Below are 23,675 nucleotides of genomic sequence, written 5' to 3' on the forward strand. Positions count from 1 at the left end.
GAAGTACGTCGAAAGGTATGGCCAGAGCTCTTCGATAAGGTTTTGTACGAGCCACAGTATTAGTTCACGTCAGCATCAGAGACATAAAAGTTCATAACAGAGACATAATCCGTAGCTGGTCCTATTATAGCCTGTTGTAGCTTACCGTTCAGAGGAGACTACAAGCGTGTTTGGAACTGTTGCTGCTGATTGGGAAGCTGTTGGCCTAAGAGGACTTGCTAGGGTTTAGTTGGCGCATGCTGGACAAAGAAACGCGCAAACACACAGACACACAACCCGGGCCATCTTTTCTTTTTGTTTTTCATGTGTGTGCGTGTGTGTGTGTGTGCGTGTGTGCCTGCGTGCGTATGTATGTATGTACGTACGTATGTATGTATGTATGTATGTATGTATGTATGTATGTATGTATGTATGTATGTATGTATGTATGTATGTATGTATGTATGTATGTATGTATGTATGTATGTATGTATGTATGTATGTATGTATGTGTACGTGTGTGTGTGCGTGTGTTTGAGCGTGCGCCACTGTGAGTACAACCGCGCGTAAATACAGCGGCACTTGCATAGACACAGCAGACGCACGTGAGCGTATGTGCCGCGCACCTGCTTTGTCTCCGTCAAGATGATATCCACAGTAGAAAGGGTTTTTGGCAAGTCCGGGGCTCGAGCGGGCACGAAGGTTCCATGGCTGGTGCCGTATCATGTGCCGACAGAAAGAGAGGTCCATAGCGATGCGCGAGCGATAGGAATACATGTTTTATGTACAGGTTCCATGATGGTAGATAAAATAACGGCTCCATGATTCTGGGAGCACATTACATGTCAAAGTCTTTGCATGTCCGAGCTTATTTTACAACACTCAAGCTCCGGTATTTAAGCACTTCATCTCCTTTTTTTACTCCACGAAGTAATTCAATGTCTTTCTGCTCGGCCAATTGTAACTGTCGCACTGTCTTCAAAATCCCACCCACGGTGCCGCACCACCACGCCAGATTCCTACTCTGGTGTCCAACCTACGATCCGCCTTCGGTGCAATGCAGACTCTATTTCATGTGAGAGCGAGGTCAACCCTGTTCCCCTGAAGTCCTCAGCGTAGGTTCTTTGCACAAATTAGTAGGTTGCACATGGCCGATCACCCCTTCACAGACTAGGGTCCCAGAACTCGTCTTGTTCGTCAGCTCCGGGTCGTTGAACAGACGAAGACACGACACATAATTGTTTTTCAATCATCGTGGCATCCCATCACGGCTGGCGTCGAAAAGGCAATGAAGCTTGAATGGCATTCCATAGCTGCACGCTCGCCGGTATGCATCCTTTGTCCAGAAGGGCTGCCAGGCACATCAGGGAGCAGCAAAATCATGAACCAGCCATGCGCCTTTCTTGCACCTTTTCTGCACCTTTCGAAACGAACGGCGTGTTTCAGAAGGTAGTATCGACGCACCACTGAAATGGATGGCACGGTGGAGCACCTCGTGAACTGGTTCAGTCAGTGCAGGCGAATCTAAAGTACTTATAAGGTGTTTGCATCACACTACATGAGCAAATGAATGGTTTCATGTCAGCGACACCCGAAAAGAACTTCATGTCACTGTTTTTATATACTGAAGCAAATGACACTATCAGGTTTAGGAAGCGCCCTATTCTTCATTTCAGACGTCTCACGCCTATGGCTTTTCGAACTTTTTCTAATGCCTGCGAACAGGAGCATGAACAGCATGTTTTGCGCGCTCCCCTAACTGGTCCAGGTGGTCGAGACAGACAGACGCCGAAGGAGGCCTCGGTACCTTTCGTCTCCCAGTCAGAGTGCACGTCGAAATACGGTGCCATCATTCTCGAGTCAAACGTCTGCGCCGGCGGTGACGTGGAAGATGCTTGTCAGGTAAGCATCCGTGTATCGTCGCTGTACCGATAGATAGGGAAATAGCGATCACTTGTAACTTGGGATGCTGGCTGTTAAGACGCCATGCATTTTTTTCTTACGTTCAGATGTTTAATTTGGCATGAAATCACCTACTATATTCTAATAATATCGTGATTGTTGTCTACGTCCTTTCCCAGGCAATTTTGCTATCGTGCGCACTTGGTCTACATCACGCGTATATTCGCTGTTTACATTCCTCTCAAATTCGGCGAAAGGTTCTGGGAAAAAATCACAGTTTGGAACGATGATGGTAACAAAGACAGCAAGAAAACAATTTAGTTTTGTTCATTCAAAGTAATCAGATTTCTTCAATAAACTTTGGCCTCAGCCACCAAAGAAATGTTGCCCATGTGAGCTTTATACGCGACACGTTTGCCTGAAAGTTGAGTTGGCTCGTAAGCACAATCTTTATTTGGGAACACTTCGTAGAACACCGTTTAATTTGATGTGCAAGTGGAGATCAATAAAAGCTGAATGCAGGTCACATTCTTAAGGTGCGAGATAATGCGATGAAACGGGTGTCACCGTGCTACAGAATTTGTTGCTTTTAGTGTTTCAGCATATACGAATAAAGAAAGAAATTTAAAGCGTTAGAATAAAGCCGAACCTCCACGTATATCTTGAAGACTCAGGTATTCTGCAGGATGCATGATGCCTATGCGCGTTTACTAGGATAATATTTAACGAATTTCACTTAATGGAATGCAAGCGTCGGCGCGTTACAAGACGAGAAAATGATGCACCGCGACAACTGAGCGTAGCCTCCTAGTTTAGGCAACAATTCACCAGCACGACGTCCGCTGCACAACTTGTCAAAAGATTGAAAACAATCTTAAAGCCAAGTTCCAGGCATTTTTTCGTAGGTATCTGGCTTCCAACGCCGAACGCGTTTAACGGGTGGCGCCATCTAGGAATGGTGAGGCGGAGAAGTAGTTTACGAGTTTACAGTTTCGTGCAATAATTACAAGACGTAACTATGGCGCTAGCGTCTATGGGGGCTGCAAGCAGGACGACTCAGCCAGCATGGGGCTAATGGTTAGGACGTTCATGTCCTTAAACATCGTCCTTCTGGCTTCAAATAGCTTTGCGACTTTACAAGCTCACAATTTTCAACAAAGTACGATGCTATAAATAATTGAATCAACATTAATAAAATTGCCCCAGGGCAGAATTCGAACACAGAATCTCTAACACACAAGCCTGACATTCAAACCATTGCGGCACGGACGTTTTTTTTTTTTTTTTTTATTGCCTTGCTTGACGCAGAGTTTACAAGCTCAGCAGAACAGAATAACAAGATCATAGTACTGATAACCGTCAGCTATGTTGTGACTGCAAGTCATCACTGTTTCGGCATGTGCAACAACATTTCTATTCTTGGAACCCACTCTGGAACATACGTCAGCACCTTCTGCACTTCGAAAAAATAGGACACAGATTCCCGAAAATATTCGCGAACTGGTCTAGCGTCGATATTCGCACTGTGTACAGCATTCCGAGTTCGCCATACACTGTTCAGGCCCAGCAGCATAACCAGATCAAAAGGCACACCATCGTAGTTTTCGGCCGTGAGATAACGGATTCCATGCGGACTTAATGGGAACTCTTTTTTCAAGGTTCTCTGTAAGATGTCCCAGAAAAACACTCCACCCCAGAAATCTAAAAACACATGGTCAATTGTCTTTGGTGTTTTGCATACCAATGAGTACCCCACGGAACAAATAAACCCTTTTCTTCTAACGATGTTTTAACGGGTAAGGTTCCTGTGTTCAGCATAAAAAAAAGGTTTTAACCCCCGGCGCAACGAGCATTTTTAACGTGTTTCAAAACATCTTTTCCCTTGCCTGCACAGTATAATTAACGGTACAATGGCACGGGAAATAACACATCCACAAGGTTTTGTACAGATTTTACGTTACGCATTAGTCAAATATTGCCAAGAAAGACGTACCGATAAGAAGCGGAAAGATGACAACGCTTCTTTTAGATATCCCCGTACTCGTCCTTGCTGACACACCGAAGACACAACAAACTCCGGTAGCACTTTACGCAGCCTCAGTTGGATCATAGTCCTGCGAAAGGTATCATCTACATCTCTGAGAAAAACAAATCTGCTGACAAGTTGTCTCACATACAGATGCACTAAACCAAGCCCACTATCATTCCCTCTTTTGAACAGATTTGTTCGGCTCGTTTATTCCCATAGAGAGCTCCAAATAAAGACTGCGAACAATATGTGCATTTTTTGCGCATTTAGCCTGCTGCGGTGCAAAATTTTCATTACATACCACAGCTTGCTTAAGAGAAATAAGTTGCACGTCGTGACCCGTGCGAAAATCGACTTATCCCAGCCATTCCACTTTTCTGCATTTTCACGTAAGACCTGTTTGTTTTTTCCAATAAGGTTCGTTCTCAGAGTAGTACTGCAGGGGCACTCCTAAGTATTTTGTCGATGTTGTTTGCCATTTAATGTTCAAAAACATCCTGGGTGCGACGTCCCATTCCCCATGCCAAAACCCAAGGCACTTGTCCCAGTTTACTGCACTACCACTTGCTTGACAAAAACTTTTTACAGCATTGACAGTAAGCATTACACTTTCATGATCAACACAGAAAACTGCAATGTCATCAGCCTAAGCAAGAAGGCCTCGGCTTGATGTAAGGGAAATTCCCGTATCGCGTTGTTCCTATTACGCTTAGAAAAAAAAAGGTTCAATGTATAAGCAAACAGGAAGCGTTGATAACGGGCACCCTAGTCTGACTGAGCGCTGTACTGGTATGTGCTCACCAACTGGTTTGTTAATTATCAACCTCGTCGTACATCCGGCGTAAGCCATCCGCACACCTGCGCTGATCACATTGCCTACATTCACATATTCAGGTATAGATGGACGCAGATCGTGCGGCACGTGGTCCAATGCCTTCTCAAGGTCAACTTGCAGCATGGCGACTCTGAGTTGCATTGCGTCACAGCATTCAAGGATCGATCGTGCAATGTGTATATGTCATAATTGTCCTCCCTTTTATTGGGCACCTTTGATGTGGACCAACTAAATATTTCATTACTGTCTGCAACCTGTTAGCCAATACTTTCATTAATATTTCATAGTCTATGTTTGTCAGACTAATCAGTCTATACGATGTGACATTACGTGATTTGATTGGGTCTTCAGTTTTTGGTATTAGGACCGTGTATGCTGATAAAAAGGGTGGCGGCAGATGTTTCTTCGCGTAATTCTTTTTGTATACTTCAGTCAAAACAGGCGCCATAACACCCTTAAACGCATTGTACTGCGCAGCGCCTAAGCCATCCGGTCCTGGTGATTTGCCATTATTTAATAATCAATCGCATTCTTAACTTGCTCCACTGTTATGGGAACTTCTAATATTTCCTTAGTTTCATCATGTAATGTTGGTATCAATGAAATGAAATCTTTGTTAAATCTATCAGTGACCCGCCGCGGTTGCTCAGTGGCTATGGTGTTAGGCTGCTGAGCACAAGGTCGCGGGATCGAATCCCGGCCACGGCGGCCGCATTTCGATGGGGGCGAAATGCGAAAACACCCGTGTACTTAGATTTACGTGCACGTTAAAGAACCCCAGGTGGTCTAAATTTCCGGAGTCCTCCACTACGGCGTGCCTCATAATCAGAAAGTGGTTTTGGCACGTAAAACCCCATAATTATTATTAATCTATCAGTGTCAGCTTGGCTGCGAGAAAGCAATTCTTTGTAATATTTGAAAAAGAACTTGCTATTATTTTTTTGTTCGTAGACAGTGACCCATTATGTTCTATTTGTGTTATTTCATTTTGGGAAGCCCATTTCTTTTCGACTCCCAATGCACGTTTTGTTGGCATTTTTCCTGTGCACCATTTTGCAGCTCTGGCTCGAATCAATGCTCCCTTGTTCTATCAGCTCAAGTTTTTGCTTTATGCTTTTTATGTCTTCTAGAAGTAACCGGGTTGTGTACTTTCCGCTTCCAATAATTGCTTCAGATTCCATCAAAGACGGTACTCGGGTTTTTTTTCGCGTGACTTAAAACACTGGCCCTTTCAAGTGCTTTCAATTTAATTGTTTGCTTACAAACTTCCCATTTATGTCCCCAACTATCTGAGGTCTGAGTTGTTCTTAACTGCTTACAAAACTGCTTACAAAACTCGTCGTTTTTCAGCAAGTTTACATTAAATTTCCAGATATCCCAAGAAAATTATTTTTTGTTCGTTCTTTCTTTTAAAACACGGAAAGAAACCAAACAATGATCGCTAAATGCAGCAGGTGGGACTCGATAACCTCGACACGAATGAATTAGTTCAGCCGACACGTACACTCTGTCATGTCTAGCATGGCTCGCACCCTGGAAGTGGGTAAAGATGACCACTTTTTCGCCGCAACGACATTCACCCACGTCTTCTAGATGAAATTCTGCAATCATATCTTTCAAAACAGCAGTATTCGCATCATTGTTTCCCACTGGTTTTGTCACGTTCCGCACAGGCACAATTGAAATCTCCCGCCAGGATTAGTCTACGCTCGCATTTCAAGTACGTCTCAATTTCTTCAGTAAAAAGCTTTCGCTCTAGAACCTTAGTTTGTGCATAAAGATAAATTACTCGCAAATTTTCTGTTAACAGGGAAAAGTCACATACAATGAAACGGCCTGACTCACAGGTAGTAACCGAATGAACTACAGCACCAAGGCTCTGCCGAATTAACAAAATGCACCCCGAAGACCCCCCACCGCATGGGCAACACACACGCTATAGCGACTCGCGAAAGGACGCACCATACGCTCTGTATGATGCTCTCTCTCCACTTTGGTCTCCTGAATGAATACAATACCAAATCGTGCTCTGTTACGAGGCCGCCTCTTGGCACTAAGCTCTCGGACGTTAAGTGTTGGAATACTTATCGACCTCTCTAAGGACCCCACATTGGCGAGTGACACCAGACCGAGCCTACGACGCTCCCCTCACAAACCTTGCCATATGACCTTGCCTTGTAGCACAACACAGACCAGTCGATGCTCAGGGCGTCGACTTGCCGCCGCCGCGTGTGCGACGCCGACCGCTGATCGCTGGCCACACGAGCCTTTTTGGTTCCAGGCTCGTTCCCACGCCTCTCCGTTGCTCGTAGCAGCATGTCTTGAGACGCCGTGCTTGCTTTGTTGAATCGGTGCTTCGTAGGCATTGCCTCGGCGTCCATTGCAGCATCATCCGTCGAATCACTGTCTTTGAGCGTCGCTACAGCCTCGCTTACTGCGGTCTTGAGTTCACCTGTTTTAACGCGACAGCGTTAAGGAGCTCCTGTCGCAGAAAAACCGGTGTCGTCGGCGTCGGTGTCGGCGTCGGCGGCGTTGGCCGTGAGCGATAAATCCCAGCAGGCACTTCATGAATACAAAACAACTTGCAAGATGGGCTGGGTGGGAATCGAACCAGGGTCTCCGGAGTGTGAGACGGAGACGTTACCACTGAGCCACGAGTTTTTTTTTATTTATTGCCTGTTTTGTACTTCTCTATCAAACAACAAATGACATTTGAGAAAACAAGAGAAATTTGCAAGTTTTCAGCACCAAGTGTCAGCCTTATAGGGCTGACTATTTTAGAATTCTTTGAGCGCGGTCAAGAGTTCCACCCTTGACAGCCACGCCGGTACACAATCTTGTGCTTTCTGAATTTCCACATATCTCGACATGCATTCTCGGAAAAGCATTCGTGCAGGCCGAGCATCCGGATCGCAGTGATACCCCGCCATACGGGCGCGCCATAGACAGTGAAGGCCAACTAGCATAATAAGGTCGAATGGCAGTCCATCATCGTTTTCTATAGATAAATATCTAATACCCTGTGGCTCTAAAGGAAAGTCCTTTTTGATAGTCCTCTGAAGTACATCCCAAAAGAAGACACCCGCCCAACAATCTAGAAATACATGATCTATAGTTCTATGATCTATACATGATCTATAGAGTTCGATGCTTCAAAGCGGTACAAAAGCGCCTCTAGTGAACGCGGTGTTGCCTTAGAAACGAGCTGCTTCTAAGGCTCAGGCGTGCGTCGCTTGCTCAGGCGCACATTTCGTTGTCGCGCCGAACGCTGCGTTGCTCGGCGCTCACCGCGTCCGATGCGGGGTGCGTAGTCGCTGCGCCGTAGCCCATTGTCTTACACGCCTTGGCGGGTCGACGGGAACGCTCTCGCGTTCCACTCTTGAAGGCGAAGCTTAAGCGTCCTCCAATTTTTCTCCCCAGTCCCGGACACACTTACTGGCAGCTGCTTGCTTAAAAAGTGGGATTCAGAAGGGCGCTCTGCTGAACCTTCTTCATCTTCGTACTTTCCTGTCGAAGCGTCTGCCACAGTGGCGTCTCCTGCCCGAGCGTCTGCAGCCCCGATTTCTTGCGAACCTGCATCGCTGGTGGACGCCGCGGCGTCGCTGAGAGACGCCACCATCCCAGTCACGCTCTCCGCTTCCTCTTCATCCATGAGCATCTCGCTCCGGTCTACTTCACCGCCTTCGCTTGCCACTCTGGCGTACGAGCGAGTACAATTAGCCTGCTCGTGCTCGAACGCTCGACAAGCTGCGCATCTGGGCACTCGGCATTCCCGTGGGATGTGTCCAGTATTGTGACAACGAAGGCATAACAGGGCACGTCCAGGCACAACCACTAGCGCAGTGCCGCTACCAAGACGCATCTGATGCAGGATGCGGTCTGGTGTGACACCCTCACGCAGCAAAAGACGCAGTCGTTGACTCGGCGCTTTTAAAGTCCTCGGCCTTCCCCCGATCACTGATGATTTCCTTTACCTCGCCATACTCTCGGAAGGCTCTTCGAATGGTCTCAGAGGTGACGTCTAACGCCACCTAGTGAAGCATAATCCCGAGCTCTTGCCGCGCTGGATCAATGACGAGGCAAGGCCGGTTCTTCGCCAGTAGTGGTCCGGCGTCCAGCAGCGTCTGCTTTGCCTCATCTGTCTTCACGTTTAGCAGCCACACGTGCGACATTTGGTATGCACCAATTTCACCTACTTGTTGAATTACTCCAGCATCCTTCAAGCGCTTCCGTAAGTCGTCGATTCTATAAGGGCATCCAGTGTCATCGCAGTGCAATACAACTGCGCGCCTTTGTCCTTCGCCTGTTGGTAACGGAGGCAAGATGACACGGTAATCCTTGGGCAACGCAGAAGACCGGGCACCACGGCTAACATCGGCCTCTTTCGCAGCTCTCGAGGAGCCTTCCATTCTGCGTCCGTACCGCACGGCGTCCAGAAGCAGAATGTTACGCCACAGACGCATACGTCGAGAAACCGTATAGAACACGCTAAGTCGCAGCGAAGCCAGCACGTTGAGATGCTTGGCGCGTTTTGATCTGCAGTTGCACTAGAAGAAATCGACATATATAGGAAGTACTGCATGTAAATATGTGGATATATTATCCAGCCTGTCTATAATTCACTGCAAATAAGATCGTTTCCTCGTATAAAATGCTGCTCTTTCATTGTGGTATAAACACATCGAAGCACTTCATTTACCCACACATGTGTCAAGAGCCAATAACACTAAAATCTTTCGCGGTACGTAGATGTGAACTATAGTTGAGTCTGCCTGTTTCTTTAAGGCGAAACTCTCAAGTGGCTCGTTGCAAAGGCCCCTAAAGCGGCGTCTAGTCGAGTGATATTAGCAGCAATGGCTCACACCCCCGCAAGCAAGCAAAAATTCAATAGGTGATGCATTCATTGAAATCACCCACACAACATTCAGAACAGCATGTGTTTCAATAAAGATAAAAACAAGCATCCGAACCATCACTAAAGACACCCCCCCCCCCTCTATTGCATACCGCCTCGGAAATACCCTACGGCCGAGGATGCTCGCCACGCGTGAAACGAGATGCGACTTGCGAAGCGGCGGGAGCAAGGCGTTCGGCCATGAGTGCTGCTCTCCCCTGCCGAGAGGATGCAACGTAAAGTCGAAGATACACCTCGTTGGGGCGAGTCTGACCCCGCTATACGAGAGTGCGAAGTCGCAGCTACGCGTCTAAAACGAGCCGAAGAAGCCGAACTGCGAAAGCAGCAACCCGACGATGCGAGACGGCAACGTAGGGCTAGGAGGCCAAGGCTCGCAGACAAGGGCCTGCCACACATTTACTTCACACTGTGGCTCGTTATGTCTTGCACGAAGTCTGGCCCCTCTTATCGTATAAATTAATGCGCTACCAAGTGTTCAGCAGGCTTTCGCCTTCACGTGTTACAGGAGTGTTACACGCTGCCGAACTTTTATTGTCCGTTTTGCGGGGGTTTACTGCTGCGTCGAGTACAAAAAGGGCGAAGTTAAATGTGATTGAGTGTTCTGTTACCTCCATTAGCGACGACCCTTGAAAAGTGGCACTGTGAGAGGCATTGGTGGTGCATTGCGGTTGGGCTTATATTCGCGGCCCTGAACAAGGGCGCGTGGCAGTGGAGCTTCTGGGTGGTGTAGGAGGTCGATGAGCGGTAGCCAGCGCCCCGTCACAGCCGCTGGTGTAGCGGAGCGCTTTGTATAGCCCCACTCTTGCAGCCAGGTAGGCCCGATACCTGTCTCAAGTTTGGCGACGGCTCGACTGCGAGGTTCAGACAATAGTGGGTAGTACGATAGCAGACAGCAGGTGCTCTATACATGTATTAACGCGGCACAGCCTACAAGCGCCATAAGTTGGGGCATGTAGCAGCTCGGCAACACTGCTTGTTCCTCTATGATGGTTGCTGTGTTGGAAACACTGAAGTAGATATGACGTCAACAGCCCCCCCCCCCCCCCCCATCCGAGATTAGCTTTCCAACAATGTTACGCTTTGTCGGCGAGTGAGGTAGTGCGAGTGTACAAGTGCTTTGCGCAGGGTACTTACCTTTCCCAAGAGGTAGGCGCGTAAGAAATTTTCACTGCACAAGTGCATTTTCCCAAGCTCTACCGAAGGCATCCGTTTCACAAATGCGACGTCATCGCCTGACATGGCTCAACAAAAGACAGCACGCATATAACGAGTCGGCGTATGCATATGGCGCTCTGTACTACCGCTAGAGATGCACCGGACAATAGCTCTGTCTTGTACGGAATTACGCAACGGCACGAGAAACACCGTCTAAACTTTCTCATTGCAATATATGTAAACCTCAAAGCGAATTCATTGTTCAGAAAATTCAAATAATTTGTTGAATATTCATTCTGTCATTTTTTGCGCATAATGTTCCTTGGCTCTTTCGCCTGTTGTCATACTTCGAATTTCAATGCTAAGGGCATGCGATCTTGCAGAACCGAGTTACGGAGCCCTTGCTTCGGCGAACGCAAATAGCTCTTCGACGAGTACGTGATGTCGCGTGAAGAGCGTTGTGGCCTCTGAAGGTTTACATGCCGTTGTTGGTGGTGGTGCTGGGGACCCGCTTCTCCACCGCCTGTGCTGACCGTTGCGGGGCACGTTTGGTCCCGAAATCCGCTTCGCGTCTTTTTTTAAGATGTTCTTGAATGTAATCTAACACCCTTCCAACGAAGTAAATGTTACTCCTGCCCCTCGATTGAAAGAGACACTGCGTTTTGACAATTCCCCTGGGTCACTATTACGATGGTGACTTGCATGAGAAAGATTATCACCTAAGTGTCTTCGAGTAAACGGAGAAATTACCGTAATCTTCGCTGAAGAATCGCCATGGAATAGCTATAAAGAGCAAAGAGTATTCCTGTCGATGAACGGTGCTCCCATTCAGAATTAGGTAGGGAGCCTCCACACGCAGACCAGGCAAAGCGCTGCGTTAGATCGGTGACTTCTCCAAACGTTCTGCCGCTGTTGGCCTACAGATTTGGAAGACCGCCATTTTGGTTCTCGTTTAGGCAAGAAGGCGCATCACGTTGTCAATTCTATTGTTAAGTGCTGAAATGTTCTCATGGAGCCATGCGAAATATGACAGTCCTTTAATTTAGTTTTAATGCAATGCCTGTAGAATACCCGAACGCACCGACCATAAATATGATACCTTTTTTTTTATTTCAATGTCCCAAATAGCTCCGTATTTTTTTTTCGCAGTTGCACATCCAACGAAGCACTGAAATCAACAAAACCGGGTGCATGGTAGCGTGAGTTTGTTAAAATGATGTCAATTCAAGAATGGGGACTGTATCCTGGCCTATTTTAATGCGAAAGCATCCTTTGGCGAGTACCCCAGCAAAATCTGTCTATGCTGACACCTTAATCTGCAAAATAAATGCGTAATTAGTCGCGTTAACAGATGTCATTCTTATAATAGTGCAATAGTAAAATAATGGCAGCGTAAGAAAAAAAAATAATGCTTCTAGCCCGGATTCGAACCATGGACCGAAGCGTGGCAGACAGATGTCTGTGTAAGCTACACATTCATGGCAGTGGAAGTTGCTATTGCCTCAGTTTGCGTCACACCCAGCTGCAGCCAAAAGGACACTAAGAACTTTCTCTCCATTTCATTAGTTTCCTACGCTCCTATAATAGTGCGTAAGCACTCTTTGGCGAGTACCTTAGTAAAATATGTCCATCCCGGAATGCCTTGTCTGCAAAATAAAGGCATAAGTGGTCAAGTTAGCATACGTAATCGTTATAATGTTGCGATAGTACAGATTGGTAGCGTTTAAAGAGAGACAGAAATGGAATAAGACTGGGCACGTCTGCGCGGCCTCATTATGGGCGTAGCAAAAAGGAAACTAAAGAAGCTAGCACGTGTAATCCTTATAATAGTGTAATACTAGACTATTGGTAGTGTTAGATAAAAAAACTGGTGAGGCCGCCGTGGCCACGTAAAGGCCGTAACAGAAAAGGACATAGGAAAAGGTGTGGTGTGCCAAAAAAAATGGTTGTGACAGCGTTTTGGCTCAGTTGATACGATATATCTGCAAACTTATTGCATAATTGGTCAATTTAGCACACCCAATCGCTGTAATAATGTAACAGTGTATGATCAGTAGCGATTGGTAGAGATGCATATGCTAGATAAATAAGTAAGCGAAAGAAAAGTAGCAGCCAAGCCGAGGAATGCTTAGGCATTATTAGACGGTTCTCCGAATTTCTGTAGCATTTGCCTGCTCTCGCGCTAGCACATAGAATGAACTTTTTCTCACGCTTCTTCATAAAAAAAGTCTCAGTTGTCTGTTCATTCATGCGGTAGACGTGTGGTTTGTTGGTCTCACATACTCTGTCAAAATAGCATCCGATAGATATATCGTCACGGGCACCACACGTACGTAGGAGGGATAGAGAATGTAAATGTATTTACAACAAAATGCAAGACCGCCAAAACGACCAACGCCTCGTTACACGTCTTCCTATCTCACTTTGTCTTCGCGCTGCCAGGTACCCCCGCTGCAATGTATCTATATATACATATACATATGCGAACGTATTCAGAGCTGCTCAAATGCACCTAAGGCTGGTTTTCAGGCAGGTCATGCAATGCATATGCACTATGTAACTGGTGGCCAGCTAAAGTAACAATATCGGCGACGAGGAACGGGAGACGGAGACCCGAACTACAAGGCTTGCATTCACAAAATGCTCATATTCTGCAATTGTTCGTAAGCAGAAATTCCAGCCAATCCTGATGGTGCACATACTATTAGCGTAGACGGCGTACTAATAGCGAAAATCTCTTATGAACCAAAAATTCGCAGCCATTCCCCTCTGCGAATGTGGAATGCAAGCGTAATGGTTTGCTTTTTGGAGGCTTTTCCCTTACGCGTCTCCGGAATACTCTGCTAACACGCACAATCACTACTGATAGCGGCTCAACGTGCCCAGGTGTCGAAGTTGGAACGCGCCAAGCGTCTCAAGACGCTGGCTTGCCCGCATGAAATTCATAAGCTCGTTCCAAGCCGCTTGTCGACGCTTACACCCAAGCCATAATGGCTTCGATGGCGGGCTTCTGTGCTACAGGTCCTGTGCTTGAATTGTTCCGGCAAATAATCCTAATGATGTTTATTTAATTATTTATTACGAAGTACACTTTTGAATATGGCGAATTTACAAAGTCGAAGAAGCGCCTTAAGCGAAAAAGATGACGTTTAGCCGAATCTATGTACTTCCCATAATTCCCATACTGGCTTAACCGCCTCAATTGAAGCTTCGAAGCCATAAACACTAGCGCCAAACTTTCATGTGTAATTATTGTCCGAAACAATGTATTAGGTGGTTTCTGAGCTTTCCTCTTGCTACCCCTGGTGTCAGCACATACCTTAGGGTTTTGCTTTGCCTCCCCATAGAGGGTGCGGGAAATTTGAGGCCAGGACATTGAAAAATACACGGACGGAAAAAACTTTAATGGAAAAAGGACCTGCGAGTTTGCCAGCCCGGGCTCAGGCCACCCGGGCATTGTGTGCGGTGAGGCATAGCCTTTCCACCGCTGCCCGGGCCCGCTGGATAGCCCATAATTGGTCGTGTAGTTCTGAGCTCGTCAGAGCGCTTAGCCATCGCTCCTCGAGAAGGTCCGGTTCTATGTTGTCCTCTACGTATACTGAACTGATCTGTGTGCACTTCCACAAGATGTGTGCCATGTCTGCGTGTTCGTGTTTGCAGAGCTTGCAGCTTGCGTCTGGATATTGTGTTGAATTTATTCTGTTTAAGTGTACTGGGTTTCGGAACGTTCTGGTTTGCAATCTTCTCCAATCTGTTTCTTGAGACCTGTCGAGTTGTTTGTGGGGTTGTGGGTATGCTTCTCTTTGTTTCGTGTAGTGTGTCAGTATGTCGTGGTACGTGACCAGTCTGTCCCTGTCGTCTTCTATCGCTTCTTCGTCGTCGTCGCCTCCTCCGTCTTCTCCATCGCCTCCGCCGCAGTCCTTCCCCCTTCCCCGGGGGTTGCGGGGTGTTGGGCCGTCACTGGCCGTGCCGCGGTGGGTTAGTTTTCGCGCGACTCGGTGGGCCTTCTCGTTGAGGTTGGGAGGGGCACTCATGGTAACTTCTCCCATATGCGCCGGGATCCATTTGAGGTATTTGGGTGTAATTGTGCCGTTCCTAAAGTCTTCTGCTCTGTGGTTCAGGATTTTGGCCGCCTCGGTGGAGACCCAGCCCTTTGTGAAATTCCTAATAGCCGTCTTGGAGTCGCTGATTATTGTTCTGTATTGTTGCCGACCGCTGATTATAGCCAATGCGATTGCCGTTTCTTCCGCTGCCTCCGACGATCTAGTCCTTAGGGAGCCCGCAGTAACGGTCTTTCCTTTCGTGCATACGACCGCCATTGCGAAGAGGGAGTTACCTTTGTCAGCGCCGACACCACCATTGTCATCCCTGTTTCGGGGGTACCGCGCGGCGTCTACGAAGAGCACCCCCTCCCGCGCGCCGTGGTTTTTGAGAATCGTTTTCGTGCGGCATTTCCTTCTCTCGACATTGTGCACGGGGTGCATGTTCTTCGGGATATTTTCCGTGTTAATTGCGGCTCGGACGTCTGGGTGAATCTGGATCTTGGGGCCGTTCATTCCGTGGTAGCTTATGCAGATCTTTTCCATGATTTCTCTGCCCGCCTTGGTTCCGGAGAGTCTTTCGAGTTGCGCTATTCTCTGTGCTTCTGCGATCTCCTCCAGCGTGTTATGCACCCCGAGTTGTAGTAACCTTTCGTTTCTTGTGTATTGGGGGAGACCCAGTGCTGTTCTGTACGCTTTTCTAATGAGCGCGTCGATCCTGTCTTTCTCGGCCTTGTTCCAGTGGACGAATGCCGCCACGTACGCGACGTGGCTGATTGCGAAAGCCTGAACGAGCCGTACGACGTTTCTTTCTTTAATGCCCCTCCTGTTGTTGGAGACTCTCTGTATTAGCCGAATGGTCGCCGTGACTTTCTTTTCCAGGCGTGTTATAGTTTCCATGTTTGTTCCCCTGGCTTCGATCCAGAGACCTAGGACTCTAATCTTTTGGACCATGGGTATCTCCGTGCCTTTCCTCGTGGTTAATCTGATTCCCCTTTTGTGTAGTTCCACTACGTCTCTGGACGGTTTGCCTAACCTCCTGGGGCGGTAGAGCAGCAATTCTGATTTTTCCGGCGAGCATTCAAGTCCGGTGCCCTCTAGATGATTTTCGATTGCCTCTACCGCCCCTTGAAGCCTGTTCTCCATATCGCCTTCGCTTGCGTCTTTCGTGGTCCAAATCGTAATGTCGTCTGCATAAACGGTATGATTAATGCCTTCTATTCGGTCCAGTTTTTCCGATAGTCCGATCATGACGAGGTTGAAGAGCATCGGTGACACGACGGACCCTTGCGGCGTGCCAGCGCTGCCCATGTCCACCTGGATACTCTCCTCCTCGTCCAGTCTGATTCTGGCTGTTCTTCCCGTGAGGAAATTTCGGATAAAATTATACGTTCGTTCGCCCAGGCCGAGTTGCACGATTCTGTTGAGTATGGCCGTGTGCTTGACCCTGTCGAAGGCCTTCTTTAGATCAAGTCGTAGTATTGCCCTCAAGCCCCGCCCCGTGGTATCTATGACTTGCTCCTTTAGTTGTATCATGGCGTCTTGTGTAGAGAGCCCTCTTCTGAAGCCAATCGTGTTGCTGTGGTACAGGTCGTTTGTCTCCAGGTAGCCGTTAACTCTACTCAGGCAAGCGTGCTCCATCACTTTACCAACGCAGGAAGTGAGAGAGATCGGCCGCATGTTCTGTATTTCTAAGGGTTTACCCGGCTTCGGGATGAGGATCACGTCGGACCTCTTCCATTCGTCGGGTATCCCGCCGTTCCGCCAGCACTCGTTGATGTAGTCTGTCAAGCGGCTCGCTGCCTGGTCGTCCAGATTCCGGAGCATCTTGTTGGTCACTTTGTCGGGGCCCGGAGCCGACTTGGTCTTGATGGTCTGCAGGACCGCCTTGATTTCTTGCTGGGAAAAATCTCTGTCGAGGTCTTCGTTGGGAGAGCCTGAGTAGTTCCGGTGTTCAACGGCTGGAGGTCTCTCAAGGTAGAGCTTGACGATTTCATCACCCATTTCACGGATGTTTCCTTTGTACTTGTGTCTGAGCTTGGTCATTTCCGCTTTCGCCGCTGTCTTCGTTCCCGACGGGTCGAGCAGGTGCTTGAGGATCTTCCACGTCTTGCCCGTGTTGATGTTGCCGTCCATGGCGTCGCATACCTCGTCCCAATCCTGATTGCATAACTGGGCGCAGTGTGCTTCGATGGTCTTGTTTAGTTCCGCGATTTTGCGCCTTAGATTTCTATTGTGTGTTTGCCCTTGCAGCCGTTTCTGGATGGATTTTTTGGCTTGCACGAGGTGCGCGAGCCTGCTGTCCATCCGCGGAGAGTGACCACCACCGTTGTCGTCATCTTCATGTTCGCGTCGAGCCTCCCAGTCGTCCCACTCCATCTCGGTCGTGGCCTTTTCTACGTCTCCTAGCAGCTCTCCGTTCCATTCCTCTATGTTTCTTATGGGTCCCTGTTCTTTTTCGTCTCTGACTTTGCGGAATTTGTCCCAGTCTACTAGCCGGAACTTATGTTTTATTCCCTTCGTGACGCGGGCCTCTCCTAGGGCTATGCTGAGTATCCTGTGATCGCTCCCCAGGTCCTCGAAGGTGTTCTCCCAGGTGATTCTCCCGGCTCTCCTGCATAGCGTTAGGTCTGGTGTGGTGTCCCTATGGGGGCCCGCACCCACTCTGGTGTGTGAGGCCGGCTCGTTGAGAAGGGTTAGGCCAGCCTTTTCTATGAGGTCGGCCAGATTTTTTCCCTTCTTGGACGAGTGTCCATATCCCCACTGCGTGTGTGGAGCGTTGAAGTCCCCTCCGATGACGAGCCTGTTGTCGCCGGCGATGGTCAACGTTTCGTTTATTAAATCTTCGAAATTGTGTGTTAGGCCCTTTTTGGACGGGCTGCTGTAGACGTTCAGGACGAAAGTGCTGCTCTCCTTCTTGCTGCGTGGCACGACTTCTATGAGGATGTGGCTAATGTCCGTAATGTTTCTCATAATTCTCGGGATCGCGACCAGTCCTTTTTTGACTAATGTGGTCATGACTATGTCCCTCCCCGTCCCTTTTGTGCGTTGTTTGTGGGTGGCGTACCCGGCAATTTTGGCGTGGTCGAATGTTTCCTGGAGAATTATTACTTCGGGCTTTTGTCTTTTTGCGGTCAATTTAATGTGTTGTGTCATTGTTGCATTTTTGTTTGAGAAGCTGCGGCAGTTCCACTGCCAGATGACGAGTCTTCCCTTTTTGGTGCCCACCATCTTTACGAGAGCTTCTTCTCCAGCTCTGCGAGCCGCCTGTCGTACTTTAGGGCCTGCGCCTTCCTCTCTGCCTCGCTGTCACTAATGCGCGCCGCCAGCATCTCGAACATTTTCTCCATTTTGTCAGAGAGTTTGTTGAGCATGTCCTCAAGGACGTCAGTTTTTTTGTGCTAGGTCGGGGTCTCTTGACCTCCTGTACCGAAGCGACCTGTTCGTTGGTCTTGGTCTCCGGGATTTTACGCTTGGCGCCCAGTGGGTGTGCTACATCTGCTAACATATCCACTTCCTCCTCCATGGCTTCGGTGTATGGGGCGGAGACGGAGGCGAAGGCGGCTGACGGGGGCGACGATTGTGTCTGCATTTTGATAAGTATTTCATTAAGTGTTTTCTGTAGTTCGTCAATTTTTTTGGCTGATTCGCTGTTTTGTTTTTTTTGCCTTTTCTAGCTCCTGTCTGAGTAGCTGGTTTTCCGTTCGATATTCCTTCACGCGTTCCTCTATGTGATCGTACCTGCCCCTATCGTTACTGGTATTGCCGGACCTTCCCGATTCGCGATTGGCCACTACGTCTGACCAGCTCACCTTTGCTGGTGTCGTCTGTTCTTGCTTCTTCCCCTTCGTGTCGGGCTTCGTCCCCCTCGAGGTGGATATGGACCCACTCCCGGTCCTGTCCCTGTTCCTGGACCTGGACCTCGAGGTCGGTCGTCCCCGCGCTCCCGGCCTAGACCTGGATCTGGATCTGTCCCTGGACCTCGAGATCGGTCGTCCCCGCGCACCCGGCCTGGACATGGATCTGGATCTGGACCTGGACTTGGATCTGGGTGCGGGAGATAGTTGTGTGTGGTTGCTTTCCCCGCCGTCAGGGTCTTGTGAGCCGGCTACTCGCAAGAGTTCTTCCTCGTTTCTTCTCGCTGTCCATCTTCTTAGTTTTACCATGTACGGCGTCTTGTATTTAGCCCAGCAAGTCCGGTCCGCCGTGGGGTGAGCTTCTCCGCAGAGCTTGCACTTAGGTGTGCATTCGTGGTCTTTGTCCAGGTTTTTGCTACCGCACGCCGGGCACAGCTTGTCGTCCGGTCTGGGGCACACATCGGGTCTGTGCCCGAGCCTGCCGCACTCTTTGCAAAAGTCTATTTGTTTCCGATAGAGGGATACTCTCATCATGATGCTGTTGAAGTGCGCCCACGCGGGGACCCTGTTGCCCTCGTACAGTAGTATCACGGTGGTCGTGCTGCCCAGTCTCTTGGCGTACGCCAGGGAAGGGTTCCTCACGTTCACCAGTGCGTGCAAGAGCTGGTCTTGTGTGTAATTGAGGGGAATGTTGCGGATTATCCCCTTGGCCATCTCTTCTGGTGCCGAGACGTACGCGTTGGTCGTGTGTTTCCTCCCGTTGATTGTTAGTTCCTTGATTTTGGCGACTTTAGCCGCCATCGTCTCGTCAGGTGTGCTTACCACCAAGATGTTTTGCGTGTGGTTGGGGCAGATCGTGATGATTTCGTCGCTGCTCACTCCTGCTTCATTGCGTATCGCCTCGTCTAGGCTGGCTCTGCACGTGTTTCTGATGTTCAGCCCGTCTCTCGGTCTTACGATTATCTTGATGTCGTCTCTAGGTAGCCTGGGCATCTTGCTTGCTCGTAAAATCTTTTTCACTATGCTCTTCCCGCCTTTGCGCGTCGGGCTTCTCCAGCGGGTGCCTTGCTTGTCTGCCTCTTGGGTAGCATTCGCGCGGCCCTTTCTTTTGTGCGTGACTTCGATCCATCCATCCGCGTCGCCGTCCTCGGCTCGGCTCACGGGATCATTTCTTTCTTCTCTCGACTTGGTATTCAGGGTTTCCCCCACTTCTGCCTCGTCTACCTCCATTTCGGAAGTGCTTCCGAACCTCTGGCTTACACTGCGACACCGTTTTCCGCCCTACCGGGGGCCGGTAGGCTTCCGCTATAGGCCTAGTCGGCGTTAAGCTTAGCTGGGCTTCTCACTTCGAAAAATCTTCGAAAATGGTCGCTCACCCCGGGTCTCGGTGTCCCTGGGTTCGGGTCGATTTGCTCTATCCGATGGTGGTCGGTTTTCAGGTATATGGCTCGATAATTCAGCGGAAAACATTCATTAAGGCAGAGCCGTCGCGAAGTGCGTCCGCTGCACTAGCACCTCTTCTTCCACCACCGAAAAATACATCGGAGGGAAGGCATACAGCTCCGATGTAAAACACTCCTGAATGCCACCCTAAATTATTAGGAGGCGTGATGGGATTAGCAGATAGAAAATGCTAAGATGCAGCTAGGAGACGCAAGATTGAAGAACTAGAGTTCAGAGGGAGATGCTTTTGTCCTGAAGTAGAGACATGGGCAGCTGAATTCAACAGCTTGATATGGGCTTGGTTCATTTGGATTATGACGACTATGGCAATAAATATTATAATCATGATGATGATGTTTACTCGCAGGGTGACAGCGGAGGGCCTTTGATGTCTACTGCGCACGCTCGCAACCGGGTTGTCCAGATGGGCATTGTCTCGACGGGAATCGGGTGCGGCCGCAAGGGACACCCGGGCATCTACACCCGGCTGACCTCGTACCACGACTTCGTCTACAACTTAACTCACCAGCAGTGGTGCACGGTGAAGTCGCGGTTGTGAGAAACAGTCGACGGGTGTCGAAGCACAAGTGAACACCTCGTGAAGGGAAAGAAGCTATAGCTGCAGTTAATTCTACTGCACCCATCATTTTAGTAGCGCGGCACACAGACACCATTTGTGAAAAAAAAAAAAACTCAAAGATTCCGTTGCACATGGAACACCATGAGAAAATCTGCGAATTTTTCATCATATCAACCATGCCACAGTTTCTCACTATTCGACTTTCATCGACTACGTCTCTGTTATATGAGCAGTCAATTCGGCACGGAGAGAGGATGCCATCTATCATTGCGCCCTCGCTTAACTTTGTAATTTTCACTTTACCTCAATCAGACGTACAAAGAGTCCACTTCTTCAAGTAATATATAATAAATATACTAAACAAAATCACAGCAACAGGAGTTAATAATTGAAGGACCAGGTAAAATGTGATGCTTGGAATTATACTTGGCACTTAACATCCTTCCCACTATAGAAAATAATAGAGGCGCACTCCACAACCGAGTCCAAGTAAACATCACGGTGGCGCTTCATACTAAAGATATTTAGGGTGAAGCTTTGAAGCCCCAACTATCAAAAAATAAACAAAGAACGCCGTGACAGTCTAGACATGGGGGTGTCAACATGTGTTGTTCGTGCTGCGATAACAACTTGAGTAAAATAGACGCGTGCCCTGTGGGCGGAGGGTTGCAGGCCCGGTGAGGAGGAGGAGCTTAATACGAATGGTCGGCCTTATACACAGGGTGTCCCAGCTAACTTTAGCCAGAGTTGAAAAATATGCGAATGCTACATAGCTGGACAGAGCCAGGGTAATGGTGTTTGCCGTCGCTTGGAGATACTTAGATAATTTTTTTCATTCCGCCTAATTAGATAATTAGTCCTCGTTAATTATCTTCCCAAATGTTATAACTAGATAAAAAGTGTCAACGAGAAAATTGTAGAGCGACAGGAAACGCTCCCGGTACAGCTTTATCTTGCGCAATACGTGCTACATAAAAGTGACTGTCCGAGCGTGAAAGAAGCCCGCGAATACACGCAAAATTGCCGCGCGACTGGCTGCTCGAGACACCTTGCGTGTACTCGCGGGATTCGAGGCTAAAGTAAGCTGGTACACCCTGTGTAGATAGTTTTTACCTGTCGCCACGGATGCAGCGTGTGACCGTGTTCTCACCCTGCTATTACCCGAACACCGCAGTTACGATGATGTCACACGTACATTGTTTTGCTTTTTGCCTATCACCTTTTTTTCATTCGGTTATCAGCGTTACTGATTTATTGGTCGGCGCAAGAGCGTTGTCCTGCTGTCGTATTGACACGTTCCTTATTTACGGAACTTCTCCACGTGCCAGTACACAGAGATGGTAATTACTATGATGTCAATGCAAACGGTCTATTCCCGAGCTCAATTACTATTTTTTATGAACTTGTGTGATGCCCTACACGCGCCGGCATCGCGTTGCCTCGGCTGCCATGACTTTAGTAATATTTTATTTTTGTCGGCAAAATAAACAGAACACACTGAGACTTACCCACTGAGAACGCACGCTTAAGAGGTTGCGCTGTAAGTACAGAATAGCTTTCATTTCTACATGAAGAAGAAGAAGAAGAAACTTTAGTAAAGAATAGTCCGGCAGTTCTTGAAAGAAGCATCTAGTTGGACAGGAGACCGCGAAAGCAAACACTGTACAAATGTTTCAACGTTTCAAGAAATAGGAACCGTAGAAACATCGGCTTGATATACAACATATTACTTTCTCGGAGCTACGACCAAATTTGTTTTCTCCTTCTCATCAATGTCGGCGTGTAATCGCTATTGCCTCACCCATCACATTTTACAGCATGTTATATTTTTTTTTTTGTTAGACGACTACATCCCCAATGCACATCGAAAAATTAAAAAAAAAGATCCATGGCACTTTCTGCGTCACCAATGTATAATTGGACGCTCTTAAACGTAAGCTTTCCGTTAAACTAGAAAAATGACAGGTACCATAAAAATTAGTTAGCAATCTCGTTACCTTCTGAGAGCCCTTGTACGATTTCACTGCACGTTGTCTTCATCGCCTTGAAATATGACTTTGGAAACTTTCATGTAAACTGATCATCCCAGATAAGAACATTAGTTGCACGCGGAGCTGCGTGGACGAGATTTAATTATATTATTGCGGATAGCTTTCGAGAAAATTCACGGAATTGGATCGGGAACGTGATGCCATCCCAGACACTGAATGACGATTGTGAAATTCATTTCCGATAAAGCGATATGACATAAAAATCGAGGATGCAGCGTCAACATGCCTATCCACCACAGGATCTTAGATCTTCATAGGACAACAAACGTAAAACTCTTCAACAAGACGGAGCACCCAACACCAGCGCTACTGTAGTCTCCGCTCTTGTGTGACTCTCGTGTTGCATCCCACATCTTCGTCACCATGTTTATTGAGCGTTTTACATTTGTTACTGTGCTATAGCAACAAGGCCGAACATAACGCCTTGTTAGATATTCAGCTCTGTGTTCTGCCCCAGATGGGCATTGTCTCGACTGCGCATCAATGAATATTAGAACAGCTTGTTCACTTTTATATCTTGTATGGAGAATAGACTCGTAGCAATAAAAAAAAAAACAGGACATGTTCGTCGCTCACAAAATAATCGATTATATCGATTGATTATTCACTAATTCGTTTTCTGCATCATGACCTGGAAACTCGCTGCAGTTGCAAGAAACGCTTCCGTGAGCTTCGCGTTTTGTGATATCAAATTAGGCCCAGAAAAATTAATACTTTAAGCTACGGGGGTTAATAAACAAATGCTGTATGTCTTGCATCAAATAAAAGGAAACCTTACCTTGTCCACACGCATGGCGATGTTGCTTTAGGAATCTAGCATTAGTAATTGCAAGATATATTTTTTGTATTCGTAATCCAGACGTAAATAATAAAAAAACCAACTTGTTAT

General features: G+C 47.9%; 1 protein-coding gene across 1 annotated transcript in view; it reads left to right on the plus strand.

Moving 5' to 3' along the window:
- LOC126523600 (ovochymase-1-like) overlaps positions 1 to 21,770 on the plus strand; it is a 93,352-nt gene extending 71,582 nt beyond the window's left edge. Inside the window, exons 12-13 of the mRNA XM_072288999.1 lie at positions 1,748 to 1,881; positions 20,523 to 21,770. Coding sequence (XP_072145100.1) covers positions 1,748 to 1,881; positions 20,523 to 20,714 — 326 coding nt within the window. The 3' untranslated portion in view covers positions 20,715 to 21,770. The remainder of the gene's footprint in view (positions 1 to 1,747; positions 1,882 to 20,522) is intronic.
- Positions 21,771 to 23,675: the final 1,905 nt, after the last annotated feature.

This window comes from Dermacentor andersoni, chromosome 6, assembly GCF_023375885.2.
Source record: "Dermacentor andersoni chromosome 6, qqDerAnde1_hic_scaffold, whole genome shotgun sequence".
Lineage (NCBI taxonomy): Eukaryota > Metazoa > Arthropoda > Arachnida > Ixodida > Ixodidae > Dermacentor > Dermacentor andersoni.